We start from the raw sequence: 21896 nt of genomic DNA on the forward strand, positions 1-21896 counted from the left end.
CCGGCCCGGGGCGAGAGGGGTGGCTTTTAAGCCTGGACCCCAGGCCCGGGGCTCCCGGCGGCGGCCGCCGGCGTGTGGGCCGGGCCGGGGCGACACCCCGACCCGGGGTGGAGGGGCTGCGGGGGTGCCCGCGCCCCGCTGGAGGGTGCCCGGGGCCGCCCTGAGGGGATGAGGGAGGCCCCGCGCCAGGACAGCGGCGGCCCTCCCCGGCGGGACCGCCGAGGAGCCAGCCTGTTCCCCTTACGCTGGGACCCCCCGCACCTCACACCGAGGGGGGGGGGGGGGGTCTGGGTGCGCGCACACCTGAGTCCTGGCCTGCTGGGCCGGGCGGAGCGGTAGGAGGCGGCCCCGAAGGGGTCTCCGGCAGGTCCTGCGGAGGGGCCTGGCCTGCCAGCGGGTGCCCGAGCAGGCGAGCTCACCGCCTAGGCATGCGGCAGGCGATGAGGGAATTGCCACGGCGTTGGGCCGGGCTCTTACAGGTAATAATTTCTGACGCCTTGTGCAGAATTTAAGCTTTCACTTAGAACTTTTTTTTTTTGCGCACACGCAAAAAATCTTGGTAGGTTGCCAGGGACGGACAGTTTTAACCGCTTTTAAGAGGCTGTTCCCTTGAAGGCAGTATATAGTCCGAAGCCTGAGGACAGCAGTTAAGTGTCAGTACTGCTCAGAAGTCCGCTGTTTGCTTCTTTTAACAGAAGTGTCTGACCTCTCTGTGCTGTCCTTCTCTGGGTCGCTTTGGGCATCATTAGCTGTGTATAAAGGTATTCCCCAAGTAAGATATATACAGCTTAAAAAGATAAAGCAATGACTGGCTAGCAAAAAAGAACAAGCTTCTAACAAGTGGCTGGATTAGGCATTAGTATGGTCCCCATCCCCTGATAAAACACCTTAAGTCTGCTGGCCAAACAAGCATGAAGAAAAGGGTGGGCCTCCACTGCTACCTCAGTTTTATAACTTGTCATTCGCTGGGCTTTTTGATGTGGGTGACACTGGCAACCCACTGAAGATAACCGGGTTTTATTCATGTTAGGATTTTATAACTTTCCACATAGGTATTTTTCCTCTTGGATCCTTGTGCTACTAATAGTCCTTGTCTCAACAACCCTACCTCTACTTGTAATCTTACTTTTCTTGTCTTTCTACTCACACAGCTCTCACAATTTTACAGTTCCCTCGGAAGTCTGGGCCAAAGTCATGCAGCAAATCTTATCATCCAGGCTGGGCTTGCTCCTTGGCATGCAGGTAGCTGAGCCCCTCAAGAAGGGGGGTTAGTGACAGAGTGGGGTAAGGGTCTGCTTTTTGGTGGCTCAGTATCTTTTGATGACAAATGACATCATGGTATTAGGCTAAGTTGCTATTTTACCTTCACCTTTGCCTAGTGGTTGCAGCCACCAGCAAGGTTAAGAGTCTTCTTAGTGACAGTGCTCATATCTGCATCCAGCCTTGCCCTTGCTACCTTGGTGTAATGCTACTGTGTATCAAGGCCTTGAGCAATGTTATGTTTTCCACTGGCTAACAAGCCAGTGCTATTAATGAGCATTTGACAGTTTCATCAAAAAATTGTCAGTTCAAGATATCAGAAGGGTTTTAAAGTAGTGAGAATCTGTTTCTTGCTTAAGCATATGCAAATCCAGTTTTGCATATACAGACTGCAGAGGATTATATAACAGATTGAGAGAGAGACAGAAATAGGTTTCATTGATGTTAAATACTTGCTCTTCGGTGATAGCAATACTTTGTGTGATATTCCATACATACATTTGTCACATCTTGTTATGGGTATCGGTAATCCATTTAAAAAAAAAAAGTTCAGTAGTTTGTAATGACAATTGCTGAGCAGTTCCTGTTCCATCCATAGAGTGGTTCTGTGGCAAGTTATTTAATTCTTGCAGCAAAGCAAATCTTTTTTCCCATAAGAAGCTTATTGCCAAAAGATGAGGTGTTGCAACCTCACCAGAACTTAAAGTGTATACGTTTTTGCTGACTTAGCTTTCACGGAAGAATCAGTGTAGCATTCTCATTCAAATAACCAGCACATGAACCCCAGCACCACAAAAATCTGTCATTTTTTAATAATTAATCAGCAAACTAAAAATAAATGCATAAAATAATTTCTTCTTCTCCTCTGCTAATTTTAAAACAGACAAATGTCCTCATTCTTCTTGCAAACAAGGCAGTGTTAGTAATTATAGTAACCTTTTTTTTTTAATATTTATTGCTTGTGTACAGTAGTGCATCTGGTAGTGCCTCTGAGCCGCTGGCATTTGTTAGGGTGCTATTTCGGAATTGGATGAGAGGCTAACAGCTTCCTCTGAAACCTGAGAATTTTTGCTATGTTTTACAAGTATTTCAAGGTGAGAACTATTAAAAATACTCAGGTGTACCTTTGATATCATCTGTGTATTCACACTATCCTCAAAGATTTGTTCAAAGAGTTGAAGCAAAATGTCCTTTGTCCCAAAATTGCAAACAACGTGTAAATTTTTTAATTACTGGGGACATGCTACGATAGCATGTGCCTTATTTTCTGTAACTTATCCGATAATAAAAACATTCTTGAGCAATGACAGAACTCCAAATTGCTATTAATCCAATTTTTTAAATACCTAATGTAGTTTTCTATTCATGGTTGTATAATATAATAATGTTTCTATTTACTTCTGCTGAACATCTGACCTCAAAATAGAATTATTTTGCTGAACACCTGACCTGAAAGTGTAATTGTTTTGCTCACCCTTTTCAGTTAAATTTATCTTAGCTATGGCTAGATTTCTTTTAGTGGAATATTCTTACAGAATATCATTACAGTCCCCGCCTTGTTTTACAAAGTCTTTGGGAGAGGCACATTCCCGATTTAGACAGTTAAGTCTTTTCAGGATCAGACTCTGCTCCAGGCCTATTCTTGCATCACAGAAGTAAATGAATCTGGGATCGGGGCCCCTGCGTGTGGGTGCCTGTCATCCAGCAGTTTGTAAAAGGCGCTGCAGGGGTGCGAAGCGATACTCGGTGACGTATGGCCATATGTATGTGGGCTGGAGGGTACCCACACATACGCAATAATTTGTGTTTTTGTTTTGGCTCAGGAAACAAATGCCAGACACACCCTAATGACCAAGTGTTTGTGTACGCTGTTGGGTAGGAACACACCTAGGGCGCTTCAGAAAGCCTCCGCGTACCTCAGTCCCCTTCACATCGATCCTGCCTGGTGAGGGCATGGCAAGTAATTTATTGGCTGCGTCGAGCCGCAGCTCCGTCCCATTGTCTGTTCCCCCTGCGGATGCTTGCGGCTCGTTTTCTGGAATGATGACATCGTGCCGAGATGTAGATGAATGCAAGTGTCTAATTTCATAGACTGCTTTGTCCTTGCGACACGGGCTTCGGTGGCTCAGAAGCCTGTTCCTTGGTTGTGAGAAGGGGACTTCAGCCTGAAAACGTTGCACTGGCGCTAAATAGTTGCGCTCACCGTCTCACTGCTTGCTCTTTCAGAAGAGGCCTTTGGAATAAAAGAAAATAAAACGTCGTTGCAAAGCTTCTCCCCTTTGAGAACGTTTCGAGGGAAAACACGCCTGTAAAACACCAGCGCGGTGGCAAACGCTGGTCGATACCGCGCCCACGGCGGCTCATCGGACGCCGGTGGAAGCGTTTCGCGTGGCTGACTTGTGCCAGGGCTGAGCGTGAGCGTGCGCTGAGCACGCAGCCGAGGACGGCTCGTCGCTCCCCGCGGGCCGTGGCCGAGGGCTGGGGCCGGTAGCGGAGGAGCGGGACGAGCCGGAGCCGGGGGACGTTGAAAGTAACGAAAGTTTCCAAACGTTCCGGCAGGCGCGTTCTGGCGGCGCTGATTGGCGGAGCCCCCCGCGGCACGTGACCGGTAGCCAATGGGGTGGCCGTGTCGCGCCGGGCTGAGGAGAGCTGTGGCTGGCGCGCGGAGCTCGGCGGTTCCTGAGGCGGCGGCGGCGGCGGTGAGAGAGCGGGGCTGCCCTGCGCCCCCCGCCCGGCAGGCTGGCGGGAGGGAGGGAGGGCAGGCAGCGCTCCGGGGCTTCTCCCTCTGGCGGAGCGCCCTTGCCGCGTGTAGAGGAGGGAAGGGCGGTTTCGGTGCGGGGCAGCCCCTCCCGGTGTCCCTCGTCCTGCAGGGGTAGCCGGGGCGGGGTCGGGGAGGCAAGGGGCGACGGAGCTGGGACTTCGCCTGTGTCCGCGGCCCCCCGCTCCTTCCCGCATCCTGCCTTGCGAACCTGAATCTCCTTCCGCTTCTGGAGTTGCGGTTGCTGGTGGGGAGGGAAGGGGAGGGGAGGGGAGCGTGGGAGCCGTGCCCGCTGGCTTAGCTCCCTCCCGGCTTCGTGCTCCGAACGGGAACGGGCAGCCCCAGCGCGCTGCCTGGCGGACCTCTTGGCTTGCAGCTGGAAGCGTCAAGGTCGGGCGTTTCAGGAGTGACAGCTTTAAGGCGTTTCCTTAGGAGTCACTGGGAACTCGAAAGTATTGGAGCTGGACTGGTATCTGAGAAGATGAGGGCTTTGCTGGATTAAGCCTTTTGGTAGAGAAGACCCTGAGGAGATAAACTCTTTTCAGTGCTGGCTGTAGGATTCTGTAGTAATCCTGGCACTCCCATGACCTCTTCCTTTTCTTTCTCTCTTGTGGTGATTTTCTTTTGTATTGCTTAAACAAAAGAAAATAGGCCCTTATGTTACAGGAAGAGCCTTGCAAGGAGACTATTTTAAGAAAAATGTAATTTTCATAGGATGGGAAGGCTACTTTTCAGGAGCAAAGAGGAGTTTTCTTTTGGTTTACAATTAGGAAAAAAATGTCTAATAGGAGCTTCATCCTCTCTATATGGTACTGTTTTACCTTTACTTTTTTATTACAATATGGGGTTCTCTGACTCACATCAGGCATTGTTACAAAGGTAGGCCAATGTTGTTCACCAAGCTAAAATGTTCTTTTTCTTAAAAAAAAAAATTCGCTCTGCAGGGTTGTTTTGAGTCCTTTATTCTAGGACTGAAATAATCTGAGTTGAGGTCCTCATGAATTTGGTGAACTCAAACTCTGATTCCCAAATTGAAGTTGCTTCAATAATTTTGTGTGGGGCTTTTAATGTGGGGGGTTTTTTTCCCTTAAGAATTTTGCAATTCTGCTCTCACTTGTATGAAATTGCTTCCTGCAACATTTATGCTGAGGTATTTTTCTCCTTGCAGAAGTCCATTCCCCACCTATGAACGCTTCCACTTCCTGTATGATGTAGATAGAAGTTTTGTGATGTCTGTGACCAGCACTTGTGATGCTTGCATGCAGGAAGTCTGACCAGATGTCTCTTCCGGCTTTGTGTGTGTGAAAACGAGTAAGGTGCAGCCAGTGTGTGCCTGCTGTAGGCTGTGACTTTCTCTCCTTGTTTTTTCCACATTTGCCAATGTTTAACAAAACATAGCTAAAACCTCCTTCACCCCCCTGGCCCTCCTCCCTCTTGTAGTGAGCCTAGACAATGAGGAGTTCCCAACTGGTGTAATTAATTACTCTCCAGGCATTTTGCATGCTGTTCCCAAGCTGTTAAAAATCAAGGGAAGACAGCAGCGGAGGAAAACAGAAAGTCAAAGCCCTACCCTTTCTGCAGGCAGTTTAGAAAGATTCATGTGAGCTTGGGTTGGTTTTTTTTTTAAACAAATTCCAGAAAAAAAGCCTTAATACTTTGTCTAAAACATGGAATTTTTCTTTTCAGTTTAACTTTGTACCTTGCATCTTTGGTTAGTTTGAAAATCCCCGTGAGCTAAGATGTAATGCAGGTGTACAGAGAACCTAATAGGGCTTCCTCGTGTGTTGCAGACAAAAAACATGTGCCTGTGGCATTGGACAGTAGTGAAACAATCTCTGCCATGTTGTGTCATCTCTGTGGCATAAGTATAGGTCCACAGTCCCTCCATATATTTGCAGTTTAACAGTTAATTTTAAATTATAAGTACTATTTAGTAATGGGTAACCATGAAACAGAGCGTACTCTTAACGGATAACATCCTTAGTGGGTCCATAATCTCATGTTTACAAAGACATACTTAGAAACCGAGGGGGACAGCATCTTTATTCTTCTGTGAACGTTATCAAGGTTCTGTGGAACTCTTATAAAGCTTACGGATTGGTTAGGGAAAGTTCTTTTGTATGTGACCAAACAATCTTAAAAAATGCAAGTTAGTACATTCTTTCAGTCCTTCCAAAGTGCAGTGTAAAAGCACACGTGAGAGCCAGATGTGAGCATATTCAAGCTTTTGAGGCCACAGGGAGCTGTGTCTTTTGGTTCCCAAGGGTTGTTTGAAAGCTTTCTGGAGCAAGATGTCTTGCGTTCCATCTTTATCTTGTCCGACTTCTTTTTGTTGATGCTCTGAACACAGATATGGGATTTATTGTAACGCTTGTGTCAGAAGAATTCCTCTTTGGAGAATTCTGAAGTATATTTTAATTTGTGTAGCAAAACCAGGCATACCCTGGGTGAAATCTCTGTTCCTGAAGAAATACAGAAACTTCCTGTTGTCTGATTGGTGAGACCATCTAAAGGAAACTCTGACTTGCTGTTCTCTGGAGTGGTTTAACCACAGTAATGGATGCTGATCCTTCTTGGTTTCTCACTGCACCTGCATCACTTCTTTGTGTCTGACCCTCCCTCATCTGTAAAAGAGAAAATTTTCTTTCTTCACAAGTGTGGTGCAAGGATTGAAGTGTGTGTACACAGTGCCTTGAGCATAAGGACATGCTCGTTAACATCAAAGGCACTTTCAGATAGCTTAAAAATAATACAGTAGATGTGTTGTAAACTTCCTAGGTCAAGAATGTTAATTATGCTTGGTCATGATTTTCTTCTTAATGGGCAAGGGTACTATTTGGAAAAATCACTTCTCCTTACTCACACTCCTTTTCCTCTCTTTTTCCCCAGTGCATACTTCTGTAAATACATACAAAGAGCAGCAGCCTTGAGACTTCTTGCTGGAAGTGTGTCAGTGCATTACACAGTGGTTTTATTTGTTAGAAGGAAGACACGTAGCTTTGCCTAATTAACATTTTCTGTCAAGAAACTGAATTGTAAAAACTAAAGCTTAGTAACTTTTCCCCTCACCTGCCAGGTCCCCTTCTAAATAATAGTGTAACTTCTGTGAGTGTGTAGCTGATGCTGTGCATTGAGGTGTGTGGGCACAGCCCACTTAGCTGTGACAGCTGCTTACTTTTTGCTCAATAGTCTCCTGAAAATTGCCTAGGCTGTGAAAAGGTCTTGTGCTTTGCAGCATTGCTTGGGTATGTAAGAACTGGGCTTTAGATTGCTAGACTATGAGTACTTGATACTGTTGTCTGTAGTAGAGGTAAGAACTCCGTATGTTTGTCTCAGTAGAGTTACTAGGTAGATGGCTGTTAATCCTGTTTAAACCAGGTGATTTTCTGGAGAGGAAAGTCTCAACACAGGTTGTGAATAATTTTTTCCATTGAGTTCAATAGATGTGCAGTAGATGCACATTTGCTTTAGCTATGACATGCTGCTCAGGTGGTCTACTCCAGCATTTCCTGAGTATCACAAATAAGAAGCGTAGAAGGCAGGACTGACATCTAAATGGTAGTTGAAGGCTTTGGCATATTTCCAACCATGTTATCCAGAGCATTAGGTTTGATGTTTCTCCATTGTCAAGACTAACTCCTATAAAATGATATTTGCTAGTGACCTGTTTATTAGAGTGCATCATACATGTCAGAGGGCATTTATTTAATTGGGCTGTCTAGCTACTTAAGTCTTCAAGCGGGAGTGACCAGCTTAAGGTTCTTGATTCCCTTGTGGCTCTTACATGTGTCATTCCCATTTGGGACTATGTCCTGTGACTGGGTTTATGCTGGTACAGGGACAGCTGGATGGTCTGGATTGCTCACTGGGTTGCTGCAATCTATCTGCATACCTAGTCCAGCCAGGTGGTATCCCACTAAAACCTCCGTGGAGCTTCTATCCTCACTTCCCTGGGAATTTCTGGAGCCCCCTTCTCCCATGGCTTTCTGAGGTATCCAGATATATTGTGGCTCTCAGCCATACATGGCTTGTGATGTTTTAGGCTTAAAGTCAGGTAGCTTTGTCTATGTTGACCAGGGAGAAATTTTTCATGTGTCCAGCAGTTACATGTATGAAAAGCTTAGGTGTTCTGGAAGTGTTAGCAGAAGAAACTAGTAACTTGAGTGACTTATCTGTGTCTCTTTGAAGTTTCTCTTGAATTTCATGGTAAGTGTCTTTAGGACTGTTGAAATCGACCTTAATTGCGCTGTCTTTGGAGCTGAAGTTGTGCCTGATATGTCTTCTCCTCCACTTGTGTTCTGTGTGCTTTAGCACAGCTGCAGCTAAAGTTTGAGGTTTGGTGCTCTGTGCTGTGTAGTCAGAGGGTGGGGAAGGTGCTCACTGCTGGGGATGTGGTGTAAGCATGCAGCAGCTTTGGGAGAACTGGGGAAAGGGACCTGATTACTCAGTAGTGATTCTTTCACATTTATGGTGTATCTGACAGAGCCCTGTCAAGGCTGGTTTTTAGTTTGGTGTCCAGGTGTTCAATCACTTCCTGGGAGGAGGGGTGCACTGCTCTGCAGCAAAAAGTATTGAGGTAGCTCACTGCATTAGTTCTTATGCTTGATCCCTTAGTTTTCCAGGGTGGGGAAATGAAACAGGAGTTTTAAACTTTGAGGACTCATCATGGAAGACTCTGAAGGATGTCACTTCAGCTCAGTGGAAGAGGAAAACAGATACTGGAAAGACCTGGCTATGAAATACAAGCAGTGGTAAGGCAGTGGCTTCATTCCTTTAAGTTATTTGGTAGGGTGCATAACACTGTATGCAACGACATAGATAGCACCACATAGGGGAGTAAATTAAAAGGTGGCTCAGCTATCTTGAGTGGTAGCAGTAGTGATACTTCTGTCTAAACTACAGCAGCCCAAAGTCTGTTATGCTTATTTGAGCAGTGAATCTATGCTGCTGTGGCACTGCTGATTTTGGTCCCTGCTGTGGTTTGAGTAGGACGGTGTGTGCTGAAATTGTGCCTCTGACTGCAGTCTGCGGGCAGCCCAGCTAAATGTAACTCACTGCAGAGCCTTACTGGGGGTGGAGATCCAGGCCATTGCAGAGAGATGCTGCTGTTCACTCTTTATATCTCTATGTGGATCAAGAATGATTTGACAGCATGTAGATGGAGGAGGATCCCTGGCTGAGAATGGACATGCTTTGCTCTTGCCTTTAGCTCAGAGTGTTGTTCTAAATGCAGTAAAGGGTGGAAAAAAATCCAAACTTTTTAGAGGCTGATATTGGTGGGTTCTTTCCTAGACCAGGTGTTCAGACCTTTCAGTGCTGCTTGTTTAGCTTGCTGGAGGATTATTTCAATAGAATTGTTTAAGAGTATAAGAACATCTTTCCGTCCATCTTTCTCTCTTTTTCTCACTTTTTATTGCTAATTGAAAATGGCATTGTTCATATTTCCAAATAATTGAATTGAATGAGAGATTAAATACGCAGATGGCAATGGACAGTGTACAAGCTAAAGAGACTCCACATGGCCTCAACACCTATTGTGTGAAGACAGACTTCAGGATTTTTCTATTTATTTGTGCTTTTTTTATTTGTTTACCAGTTTGCTATGAGGTGGCTTTCCATGCTTGATGGGGAAACATTGGCATATGGTCCTCTCTTCGTCTTGAATATGTATATTGGAGAAGGGCATAGAGCCTTCTGTGTTAAAGGGCAGTATTTTTTTTACATTGAGTGTACAGGAGGTTTTTTTTCTTTTTTCATTATGATAAGTTCTGTTGCTGGAATTGCTCTCTAGTGCTGAGAATACGCAGGAGGAATTGCGTGAATTCCAAGAAGGGAGTCGAGAGTATGAAGCTGAACTGGAGACTCAGCTGCAGCAAACAGAGTCCAGAAACAGAGACCTTTTGTCAGAAAACAATCGTCTGCGAATGGAACTGGAGTCAGTTAAGGTAAGAGTGGATGATGCATACAGTATCTGTACATCCTAAGTGCAAAGGTGAATGAGACAGGCACATGCAGATTCAGTCTACCTTGTGGACAGGAACCTTCAGCATTACAAAGAAACTGAGCAGAAAACTACAAAAAAGAGAGTCTTGAAAAATTAAGAAATACCAATCTGTTGTCTGCTTTGAGGGTGCTGGATACCTTGGTAATGTTCCTGAACCCCTGTTCACAGGTTGTGGCTATGTGTCAGGATAGATTTGAGGTGGGAGAAAATTGCTTGCAGTAGAGTGGAGAATAAACACGAACATAACCGAGCTGCTGTTCTACTCCTTCCATCTTAGTGCTTTTGTTCACAGCTGTCTTGCTGTCCTCATTGTACGGACACAGATAATATCGCAGAACAATCAAAATACAAACATGCCAGCTGTGTTCTTTCATTACACAAGAAAACTCAGTAGTTTTAAACCCTTTTTACATAGTTGTGCATTTATTATCTGGTGTTCCAGATAAAGGGGGAAGCAGCAGCTGGTGGGTAGTGTGTAGAACTGAGAGGCATAAAACAGTTTCAGCCCTGGTTTTGTTACTGAATCTGTCTGTACTTGGGGAAAAATAATTTATCCTTTTTACACTTGGTGAGCCTTCTGTGAAACTAAGAACCAGCTGAAAAGCATTAACTTCCATAATTGCCAAACATAAGGGATATGAACTTATTGAGATAGAACTTCTTACCAGAGTGACTTAAGAAATAATGAAGCTATCCAGAGTATAAATAGTGATAAGTCTGCCTCATTTCAGTCTCATTAAAGATGCCACTATTCCCCTGTGCTGGTTGGCAGGTTTAGGAAATACTGGTAAGTTTTCTTAAACTTGAAAAAAAATTGTCACTGAAATTGGTGTGCCTTTTTAAAGTTTGATCTTGTTGGCCTTTTGATTAAGGGTGAGGTATAGTCACCTAAGAAGCACTACACTGTATTTTGTAGGGCTAGGTCAATATCTGTGGAAGCAGAGATTAATTTAATTACACTTCTACTCAACTGAATGCAATAATGAGCTAATGGGAGTGAAGGTATTTGTATAAGTGATTAATCACTGGATTAATCCAGGTTTGTAATGCCTTTTGTCTGAATTGTTGTCCAAATTACTGTATTAAGGAAACACTCTTCTGTTCCAGGCAGATGTCCTGTCCCTCTAGACTACCAACTTAGTGATCTACACACCCCCACCCCCCACCCCAGCTTTTGATAGCAAAACCTCCAAGGCTTGTTTCATTGTATTTGTTATGTTGCACTGATCTTTGTTCTTGTTGTATTCCTGCCTAAGCAGTATTAAATGCTCTGCATGTTGTATGGTGTATAGGTCTACTGTTCCACATAGCCACATAAACCCGTGGAAGCTGATGGGTTTGGGGAGAAAGCAGTTTGACAAAAATAAAACCTGCAGCTCATTTAATTGAGAAGGGCGTGGGCTATTTTCTTTCTTTAGAGGAGCAAGCATGAGAGGAGGGGACAATGAACTAGGCAAAGCAGTTAAGAGTGAAGATAGTAGGAAAGAACAATGAACCTCAGAAAGTGGAAGGTAAACATATTTTAGAAAATCTTAAATTGTTCTTCACAGTAGATAACTTTATTAAAACATATTTTGCTTGAAACGAACCTTTTAACAATGGGCTATTCATGCAGCTTGAAAACTGCAGTAACAGACTGCAGTGAAGGAACAGAGACTCCATTGATGGCCAGATCAGCTGATAGTTTATTACAATTGGCTAAAAACAAAGACCTCAAACCTTGCAGTTCTGGTCTTTTATCTGAGTCAATTCAAGAGCAAAGCATTAAACTCGTGAAGCTATTGAGCAGCAGTGTTAACTGAGCCCACCAGGGGTTGGTGTCTGCATCTAGGTCAACATTAGTGAACTTTGCCCACACAGCTCGTGGGTTTGAGCTTACCAGCCCGGTGTGTGTGCGTGCTTCCTCCTCAAAAACCAGAGTTCACGCTACCTAAAAATAAATTGAAATAATGCTTTGGAGGGTTTAGAGAGTCCTGAAAAGCTAGTTGAAAGTAACCTGCTTCTTAGAGCTTGGGGGCTGTTAAATTCAGGATGTGACTATGCCTCAGAGATCCAGAATTATAGTAGTGTCACCACACTGTAATCAGATAAGAATTTCTTAATTCAGAATGGGTATCTCTTTCTCTCCTCCTTGCCTATGCATTTCATGTGCTAAAATAGCTGTCTTCAAATTATCAGTCATGCTAGACTATATGCCATGGTTTTCAAATTCCAGTGCTGGATTTGTTTTCAGTGACTTCAAGTGTTTTGTACTTAAATTCTGGATGGAGAAAGCATTTCAGGAATGCTACTTATACAGCAATCTTGGAGTTTCAAAAAAATCTCTGGCATGTTGAAGTGATCTGATAGCAAGGTGGTGGAGTATAAAGCGTTACAGTAGACTGCACTGTGAAGTGTTCCCTATCACATGATGCAGAGCTAACGCCGCATATAGTGGCAATAGCGGAAGAGATATGTGATAGAGAAGCTAAGCCTTCCTCCCTGCCTGTGCCTCTTTTAAATGTACCCTTGTGTACATGTTGTAAAAGGAGACTGTTTTAGGTTCACATTCAAAGCATGTTGCATAACTGCATCTGAAATGTCTTGTGATCTAGAACTCTGAACCTGCTTTGGGCTAATAAAACCATAGGGACAGTGGAGAATCCTGCTGGTTCCACAGCAGTATGTAACAGTGGCACACTTGGATTTTTTTTTTTTTCTTGTTATTTAGGCTCCTAAGTACTGCTTGACACTTTATTAGAATTGAAAATAAGTGGCTTGTCTTGCATCCTGCTTTGTGTGTTGCTAAAGCTCTTGGAGCTCAGAAATTAGGCTGAGTCTCGCTGTCTGTGAGAGCAAGGAACGGCCCTGTGCTGTGAAGGTCAGGAACTGCTTTGCAGCACCATTGTTTGGTAAGGAGCGTGACAGGAAGAGCTCTTGTCTGCTGGCAGCCCAGAAGTATGTGAGCAATTGGCTTTGTTGGCATTTTACCATATGTAAGGTGATGTTTCTCAAAAAAACTTCACAGCATCTGCCTCTGCCTTTAAAGGGGCTCAGACAATGCCACAGAAAGAATGTGCATTGCTAAGTCCCTGATATGCTATTTGATTTGCCTTTGATTAGGAAAAGATTGAAATGCAGCATTCAGAAGGATACAGGCAAATCTCTGCGCTGGAAGATGACTTGGCACAGACAAAAGCTATTAAAGACCAACTTCAGAAATACATTCGAGAACTTGAGCAAGCAAATGATGACTTGGAAAGAGCAAAAAGGTGACCCACCTTCTGTGTTTTCTTTTTCCACCTCTGTCTTGTCCTGTGAGGTGGTGTCACTGAGCTGTTTGTGGTGCTGTGCTCATTAGCACTGCCATTCTAAACTAATCACTTAGGTGATGATTTTGGTGAAGAGGTTTGTGGCAGATGAGAAAGTGATAAATGTTTTTTTCCTCTTCCACTCCCCCACTGTGCTCTTTCATATCCTACAAGCTAAAATAAATTTAAAAAAAATAAAGCAAACCAAACAAAAATGCAACAATATCCCTTTTCTTGTGAGAGAGGGAGTTCCTCTATGTGCTTGAAGGATCTGGTAGTGACATCTTGTGCACTCTTTTTCAGAGCCACTATAATGTCTCTGGAGGATTTTGAACAGCGTTTAAACCAAGCTATTGAAAGAAATGCTTTTCTGGAGAGTGAGCTGGATGAGAAGGAAAACCTTCTGGAGTCTGTGCAGCGCCTGAAAGATGAAGCTAGAGGTTAGACAGAAATCACTTGTTTCTTTCCCTTTCTCCCCTCCTGGCTTGTAGCTGTTCAGTCCTCTCCATATATCTTGGAGCTTGGCTTTTAAGTTTGCATCTTTTAAATCTGCTATCTGAAATGTAGAAGCAAATGAGGAAGCTTCAAGACTGTTTCCTGCCTCCCCCCTCTGCCCTCCTCCTTGAACTCCTGACCTTGTTCCCGAGCAGCTCACAGCAGCAAAAGTCTGTTCTAGCCTTCTCCTAATCTGTGGTGATGCTTCAGGGCCTTAGGGGGTTAAGAAGAGCCAGTCCAGCTGGGGCATGTGCTGGTCTGGCTTCCTGTTAACCTGTGAAGGTCAGGTTTAATAACCATTAACCTCATTGTTTCCTGGCCTGTGAAAATTGGAGCCTATGAAACACTAATGGGGCAGTAAAACAGGAGGGCTGTGACTGACTTCTAGTTACCTTTCAATAGCCTCATGTGCTAGCTTCTTGATATCTGTCAGTAAGGCTGGGTGAGAAGAGAGAGACCACGGAGCTGGAAAAACACCTTCCCTTTTCAGATCTGCTCAGGTTCTGTGCCCTTGAGTGGTTTCCATAAGCTACAGCCAGTCTGCGGGACAGAAGTGCTTTATCCTTTGACCAGATAATGGTGTGGCTTCCACCTGGCCTCAGCTCAGGTTTCCTTCATGTGGAAACCAGGGTAGAAGAGAAAAGGGTACAATAAGTAGGATCTCAACCTGGCAGGCAGCTGGAATGTTACCAAGGTATGCCAAGTTGCCTAGCCTCAGTCTTGATGTACCTCTGCTTACCAGCCTGTAACATTTGGAAGGGAGTTAAATCCCTGCCCTAAAGGGAGCCTTGTGAAAGGGTATGAAAATTAAAGCCAGATTAATAGCAACTGAACTAATACTACAAAAACATCTTGAGCCACAATCCTGGAAAAGCCTTTAGTGATCATCCAGATTTTGAACATATGCCTGGAGTAATCTTTAAAAGGATAAGTGACTTGACTTCACCTCCACAAGGGGAAAAATCTGAGCAAAACATTCTCACCTGTTTTTATCTTGGAGAATACATACTCCAAAGGCTTGCTTTGTGTTGCTTCCTTCGTAGATCTACGACAAGAGCTTGCAGTGCAGCAGAAACAGGAGAAACCCAAAACACCAATGCGAACTACCCTGGAAACAGAAAGAATGGACACTGCAGTTCAAGCGTCCTTATCTGTGCCTTCAACTCCTTCAGTGCACCGGGCACCCAACATCAACACACCCACCCCTGCAACATTTAGGAGAGGTGACTGACAGGGAACCAGCACAGAAATATTATCTGATGCTCTTGTTTTTACTGTCGTTTCTGGCTAAAGGAGGAATAAGGGAGCAGAGTTGAGTGTTTCAGTTACATCTAAATCCAGTCACCATGGTCTCAGTATTCGTAGACTGGTTTTTTTGGGGGCTTAGTCGTAGGCTGTTCATTTCTGTTTGACTTGAACTGTCCAGTAATAATAATTGAGAGGGACAAGATGAGCTGTCGGGACTGTACTATTAGTTCACAACTGTCCCAGAGATGTTGGGCTAACTTAAGGGAAGGATTTTAAAAACTTCAGTGTGATCTTTAATGTCATACTCGTGTTACTTGCATTGGCTTCTCTGTGATAGTAGGTGCTCTTTGAGAGAGGCTTTCTTCTTACTCTGAGCAGCAGGACACTGACAAGTCATCCTAGCTCTCTGTACTAAACAACTATATCTCTGCTTTCATGTCAGTAATATCAGTTACTTATTTTTTGTGAGCACTGATTATTTCAATATTTCAAACCTCTAACTCTCCCATCTTCTTCTTACTTAAAAAGCCAGAAGTTTCTGTAACTGTGTTCATCTGTATGCATAAATGCAGGGAGTTGTACTGCCACATTCTGATGATATGATATTATAGCTCTGAGCACTAACACAGTTTGATTGTGGGCTTCAGTATGCTTAACCTAAAATTGTGTTTTGTGTGGAGGAATTAATACTTCTGTAAAAGTGACAGGATTTGGAGATTTGTAGTAAAATGAAAGATGATGGTCATCTCTGAGGACACTTCCCTCTGGTCCCACTGCAGCAGCAGAGATGCAGAGTAGGCTGGTAGAACGGATCTCTAGAAGTCCAAGCCACAGCATATCTAACGACTTTAGCTTAGGACAGTGTAAGTTGAGCTGTCTCAGGGAGACAGTGCTTCATATTCCTAATGGGTATGAAAGATCTGGAGGTGAGATACAAAAAGGTGAACATATTGATGTTTCCCCTGTATGTCAGGCTGTCTTCTGACTTCCAGTGTCAAGGCTTTTTTGTTGTTGTTGTTTTTGTAATGTATCCATATTTAACCTGCCCTGCAGGTCTTGAGGACAGTTACGCTGCAAGCCCTCTCACACCTGCTGCAAGAATATCTGCACTTAACATAGTGGGAGACTTACTGCGAAAAGTGGGGGTGAGTGATTACCTGCTAGCCAATGGTCTTGGAAAGGTAGAGCTGTCTGAAACTGCAGTCAGTGCTATTTGTGCTGTTGCTCAGGGGAGACTGGAAAGAGTATCTTGTCCTCAGGTTAGCTAAGCATGGCCTTGAAATTTGGTCTGGACTTTGTATGTTTCTGACCAACTCCCAAATAAAGATGGACCCTGCTCTGCTTTTCTAAGATTTTATCCACATGGGGATAAAGCCTTCCTCTACAAATTTCCAAAAGCGCATGTGCAGAAAGAATTAATTGGCATGAGTAAATTAAGAAGGGGTCTGCTCCTATGAAAGGCAGAGAAGAAAGCAGGCTGGTGCCTGCTGTCCAGAGGGCTTCTGGTGAAGTTTGAGCAATAGACCAGTAGTCTTTTGAGCAAGGCCTAATGTCATGTTAAGCTGTAGCTTGACACTTAAGGTAGTGCTGATGCTGGAAAAGTTATCCCATTACCTCCTTCTGTTTTCTCCCTTAAGCGCCAGTGCTGTGTTGACACGAGCATTTGTATGACTCTGATGTGCTGAGCTGCAGAACTGATAGAGCTGAAGAATAACCCAGCAACAGAAGTGGAGTGACTTAGGATGGGAGCATGTGATGGAGAATAGGGTATCTGTGGCTCAGTTTCCTCAGATGTACCACCTACTACATACAATCTAATATGTGTCTAGGGAAGCAGATGGCTCAAATGAATACTTAGTGATCTAAAAAATGATGCCTGTAAGAAAGATGTGAAAATCTCCCTGAGGAAGCTGAAGATTTTGTGTTCTTGCTGGTGAACAGCATCAGCTCCTTAACCTCCCCTACAGAAATGGTGATTCAGCTTCTGAGAGATGACTGGCTTCATCTCTTCAAAAACTCAGAACTCATGTGGCACTGGGGTCTAGCAGGTTCCATTACTGGACAACTCATTCTAAAAGAAACACTCCCACCCAGCCCCGCCCCCAACACTCTTAATGCTGTTTTGGTGTGCCACTGCCATCTTGTGAAAGAGAAGGGTGATATCTGACACTTGCCTCATCTCTGTTTACGTTAGGCTTTGGAGTCCAAACTTGCATCTTGCCGAAACTTTGTGTATGACCAGTCTCCAAGCAGAACCACGGTGTCCATGTACATGAACAGAGATGTCCTTGAAACACGCCTGAGTCCTCATCAGCCTCTGTGTGATACAGGGTGAGTGCTGTTCTCTGCTAAGTTGTGTCTTAGTGAGACCTGTTGGTGTTAAACTTAGTGACTGGTGTTGTTCTATTTAGTATTAAATCTTTGTTTTGGTAGAGACAGATTTGTTTTCAAAATACATGAAACTTAGTTATTCAGGATTATGATTTGAGTGTTTCAGATCAGTTTAAAATTTGGATTCACTAGCTGCTGAAATGTGAAGACTACCTGGAATCAAGTTTTGAAAATCACAAATTCAAAGCAAATATAATAACATGTATTTTATTATAAATCCTCTGTTTAAATGGGATGAAGTACAACAGAAGAACTCTTGCTTATTGGCTCAATTTGTTTTATGCTTTACATTCTTGTACAAGTGATGTCTCAGGAACATTATGGCAGGTAGGGACTTCCCTTATCACAGTTCAAATTCTCATTTATGGGACAACTGGAAAAAAGGCAAATAATGGGTTCACTGAATCAGAATGCTTTATGGGTGCTAAGATGTGTTTCCAAGGAGCAGCTGACAGGAAGTTACCTGACTCAACTTATAAATTTGTCTGAACGCTTGAACTGGTTGTCTTTTTTGAAACAAATGAAGAAAAATCAGCAAGGTTAACGCAAGTTGCAGTTTAGTGTCTGTGTAAACCCTGCCAATGCTGTACTGCACATTGTAGATTCTTTGTAAATTAAGTGCCTATAGTACAGTTTGTTCCAGACTTAATTATTCAGCTAGACCCTTGTGCTGGCAGTGCTGGTTTGTCCTGTTACCCAGTGTCTAAAGTTGTTGTGTGGAAGGAGTGTTCCACATTGTACTTGCTATCCCAGCCTGGGGAGAAATCTCATGAAAGCTCCTACAAGAAAACCTCGAGGGTCATACATTTACATATTCGTGCAGCTGATTATACATCTACCACTGTAATGCTAGAACTGAAATTCCAACACCTGTAAAAGATAGCTTCTCACTACTCAGAGGGAAATGGAGCCCTGTGTTGCAGTGGAAACTCAGCCCAGGTAAGTAACGGGCTCACTTAGTGCTCGGAGTGATACTCTTTTATCTGTTGATTTAAGCTGAGTGGTGTACTCTGGAAGTGACCAGTTACTCTGAAGATGGTAACTATCGTGGTTTAACCCCAGCCAGCAACTAAGCACCATGCAGCTGCTCACTCACTTCCCTCCCACCCAGTGGGATGGGGGAGAGAATTGGAAAAGAAAAAAAAAGTAAAACTCATGGGTTGAGATAAGAACAGTTTAATAGAACAGAGAAGAAACTAATGATGATAACAGCAGCCATAATAAAATGACAATAGTAATAATAAAAGGATTGGAATATACAAGTGATGCACAATGCAATTGCTTGCCACTTTCTGACTGATGCCCAGTTAGTCCCTGAGCGGCGATCCCCCCCACCTCAGTCCCCCCACTTTATATACTAGACGTGATGTCACATGGTATGGAATACCCCGTTGGCCAGTTTGGGTCAGCTGCCCTGGCTGTGACCCCTCCCAACTTCTTGTGCCCCTCCAGCCTTCTTGCTGGCTGCGCATGAGAAGCTGAAAAATCCTTGACTTTAGACTAAGCATTACTTAGCAACAACCAAAAACATCAGTATGTTATCAACATTCTTCTCATACCGAACTCAAAAATATAGCACTGTACCAGCTACTAAGATGACAATTAACTCTATTCCAGCTGAAACCACAACAGTAACGCTGAGCAAGAAAGGCACTAACTTCTTTCTTGTATTTGCAGGTTAGTGAAACGCCTGGAGTTTGGAACACGGCCTTCAAATATTCCGGGACCAATGAGCCATCCCTCACAAAGTGTTGTCAAGATGCTGCTTTGAAAAGCCTGGCTGGCTTTGGCAAAGGGGAAAAAAAAAATTTTAAACTTTAGTTTTAAAGAGAATATCAATGAGCAATCAGGCAGCAATCTTGGGGTAGGTGAGAATGGAGTAAGAAGCTGCAGTTGGCAGTGGCCCCCTGTGGCCTTGCCCAGTCTGGCCTCTTGGCCGAGTTCTGTGGGTAGTGTGATAAAGCAATGCTGCCTAGCAGTGCAGGACTTAGAATTGCTTCCTACATCAGTTGCTCCTTGCAATTTGCTTCTTTTGACACTGCCAGTCAAAGCCATTGTCCCTCTCCCTAAAACAGAGACAGTATTCCCTATGCAGCTCCTCAGGCTTTGGCTTTTGGTGTTAATACAGCACCATGGTGTTCTGGCTTAAATTCTGGTAGTGCTGGCTTTCTATCATGGGTGTTGTGTGCTGCAGTCACCTGAATTAGAGGAGTGGTTTTATGTGGAGAAAGGTGTATTTCTGCTGGGAAGCTGCTCAGCTCTTTGTGGGATGTTTGCTGGTCAGAATCTGGGTACGCAAAAACCTGCCTCTATAGTGGTCAGAGGGTTTTGTAAGCAATGATTTGCCATTAAGAAGAGGTCATGGATAAAGGTGAGGAATGCCTAGTGCATAGCATACTTGGGAGATTCCAGAGCTAACAGCACGATAGGAGACTTTGGACTGGCTTAGCATATAGACATCTCTTTTGCCATATTGTGGCCCCTAAAGCCTGGCTGTTGTAGGAAGCAAGAGACCTGATTAAGTTCCTAGTTGTAACATCTTAATAGGTGGATTTTAATGCTTTCCAAACCTCCCTTTATTAATGTGCCTTGGGTATTAGTGATTTTTTTCTTGTTTAATTTTTTTTCTATGAGAATATATGCTTTCAGCTATTACTAATTTAGAAATAGTTTTTAACCTGAAAAGTACTTTGTGCTAGACAAGTGTATATGAGTAGAGAATTACTTTATAATCAGGTTTTTCCCCTATAAAATATTACTGCATTTTGGGTTGTTTTTTAAGTGGAGTAGGTTCTCTCACAGTATTAATGTACCTTATGGAAGCCTGTACTTACAAATTGTTTAGTCATGATTATTTTTCCATGTTTTTTGTGGGGGGAGTGGTTGGGAGACCTTACCTGACAAAAGAATGCATAAATGGGGTTGGGGGTTTTGGTTGGGGGGGGGTTTATGTTTGGGTTTTTTTAAGAAAATGCTGTGAAAACAGCCACTGATGCATCTGTTTCTCTGGAATAGGAAATAACCACAGGTCATTCCTATCATTCAGGCCATCTACAAAGTTGGCTTAACTGGGGAGCAGAATAAAGCTTATTTTGAATGCTAGTTGTCGATTCATTTTGAGGTTTTTTTGCAAGTTGTCACTGTGGTTTATGCACAGATATTTGCTACCAGTTTCTCATCTGTTTCTGATCAATGAAGCTGAAAGAGACATTGTGTGTTTTGCTGAATCATATGCAAAGATTTTCCTACATCTTTTTTTCTCATGGTTCCTACCCTAAGGAATGTAAATATTTCCATAGCTGAAGATGCCTCTGGGATTTACAGTGCATAGTATTGGCATTGCTTTTTCTTAAAATCTTGAACTCTGGCTGTTTTAATATGATTTTTGTCCTCTCCTCTCACACAGGGAGTTGACACTTTTTTCTTATCCATGAGGAGCAGAAGCACATGGGCTACTTTGTTAGTTGTGCTGGCGCATGGACTATGGTTCAGTGGACTGTGTAGCCTGGAGGGATCAGTCAAGACAAGTTGCATTTTCCTTATCTTGCCAGAATTTGCCTGCTTGGTGAGCAAATTGACTTGCAGTCAGATTGAGACACAGCATTGAGATAAGGTAGAAAGTTGGAAAATTGTGGCTGTGCTAATAGTATATATTTTACAGATATATGTTTTTAATGTGATTACAGATGTAATCAGACAGATGAGGGGTGGGTATGCTATTGAGAATTGTCAAAATAATTTAGTCCAGAACAGCCACCTCTGTAATGGTACAGAGAGGAACTTCAGTTTGGCCACTGTTGCAGAAGGATGCTTTCTGTGGTGTTACTAAAGAAACTCTGACTCTCTGTTTTATCCCTGTTCTGTAGAGCTTGTGACTGGAACTTGAGTTTCTCGAGTGATAGGGCAGTGCTCTAAACACTGGACCAACCTCTTCCATTATGCATGTGAATTTTCTAGATTAATTTCTTTTAGAAGGGCTCCATGTTCAGTTTGTTGGTTCTGCTCCAAGCATTGGTGCTTAAGACCATTCTATATGAAGTCTGACTTCCTTGGTCTCCTTGTTCCCACACATCCAGGCTCACAAGCTCTGTGTTTAACAGCCAGCTCTTGAGCACGTTTACAGAGCTGGGCTGTGTGGCCGAACAAGCAATGAAAAGGTCTTATCCGATGGCTCTTAACCCCCCTCCTCTGCAGCTTGTCACTTAATTGCTCTAAATTTACTTTTAAACTCTTCCTTTACTCTTTCATGAGCAGGGAGAATTCTTTGGGCCCTAATTCTGCTGGCTAAACGTTGCCTGGTCTGAATCTCCAGTTCATGATCTCTTTGCCTTCTGGAACAATGCTTAGATTTAGAAGATGACTGCATTAGCTGTCAATGTGGATGGTTTTTGCATGATTTGCTCTCCCTGCAGTCACACTGCTTAAGATTCACTTGCTGTGCAATGTAAGA

The 21896-nt window shown here is 43.7% G+C and overlaps 1 protein-coding gene across 4 annotated transcripts; it reads left to right on the forward strand.

Moving 5' to 3' along the window:
• The first annotated feature begins 33 nt into the window (after positions 1–33).
• On the forward strand, positions 34–20548 carry NDE1 (nudE neurodevelopment protein 1). 4 transcript variants are annotated; one of them, XM_069810008.1, is made up of 9 exons: positions 34–479; positions 8633–8769; positions 9810–9963; positions 13125–13273; positions 13616–13752; positions 14851–15030; positions 16109–16200; positions 17250–17386; positions 19124–20548. In XM_069810008.1, exons 2-9 carry the CDS (start codon positions 8684–8686, stop codon positions 19215–19217), a joined length of 1029 nt encoding a protein of 342 aa, XP_069666109.1. In that variant the 5' UTR covers positions 34–479; positions 8633–8683; the 3' UTR covers positions 19218–20548. The 4 variants fall into 4 exon arrangements, with proteins under 4 accessions (XP_069666109.1, XP_069666110.1, XP_069666112.1 ...); XM_069810009.1 differs by lacking the exon at positions 34–479 and adding an exon at positions 3902–3959; XM_069810011.1 differs by lacking the exon at positions 34–479 and adding an exon at positions 4388–4408.
• The last annotated feature ends 1348 nt before the right edge of the window (positions 20549–21896 follow it).

Source organism: Haliaeetus albicilla, chromosome 22 (genome assembly GCF_947461875.1).
Source record: "Haliaeetus albicilla chromosome 22, bHalAlb1.1, whole genome shotgun sequence".
Taxonomy (NCBI): domain Eukaryota; kingdom Metazoa; phylum Chordata; class Aves; order Accipitriformes; family Accipitridae; genus Haliaeetus; species Haliaeetus albicilla.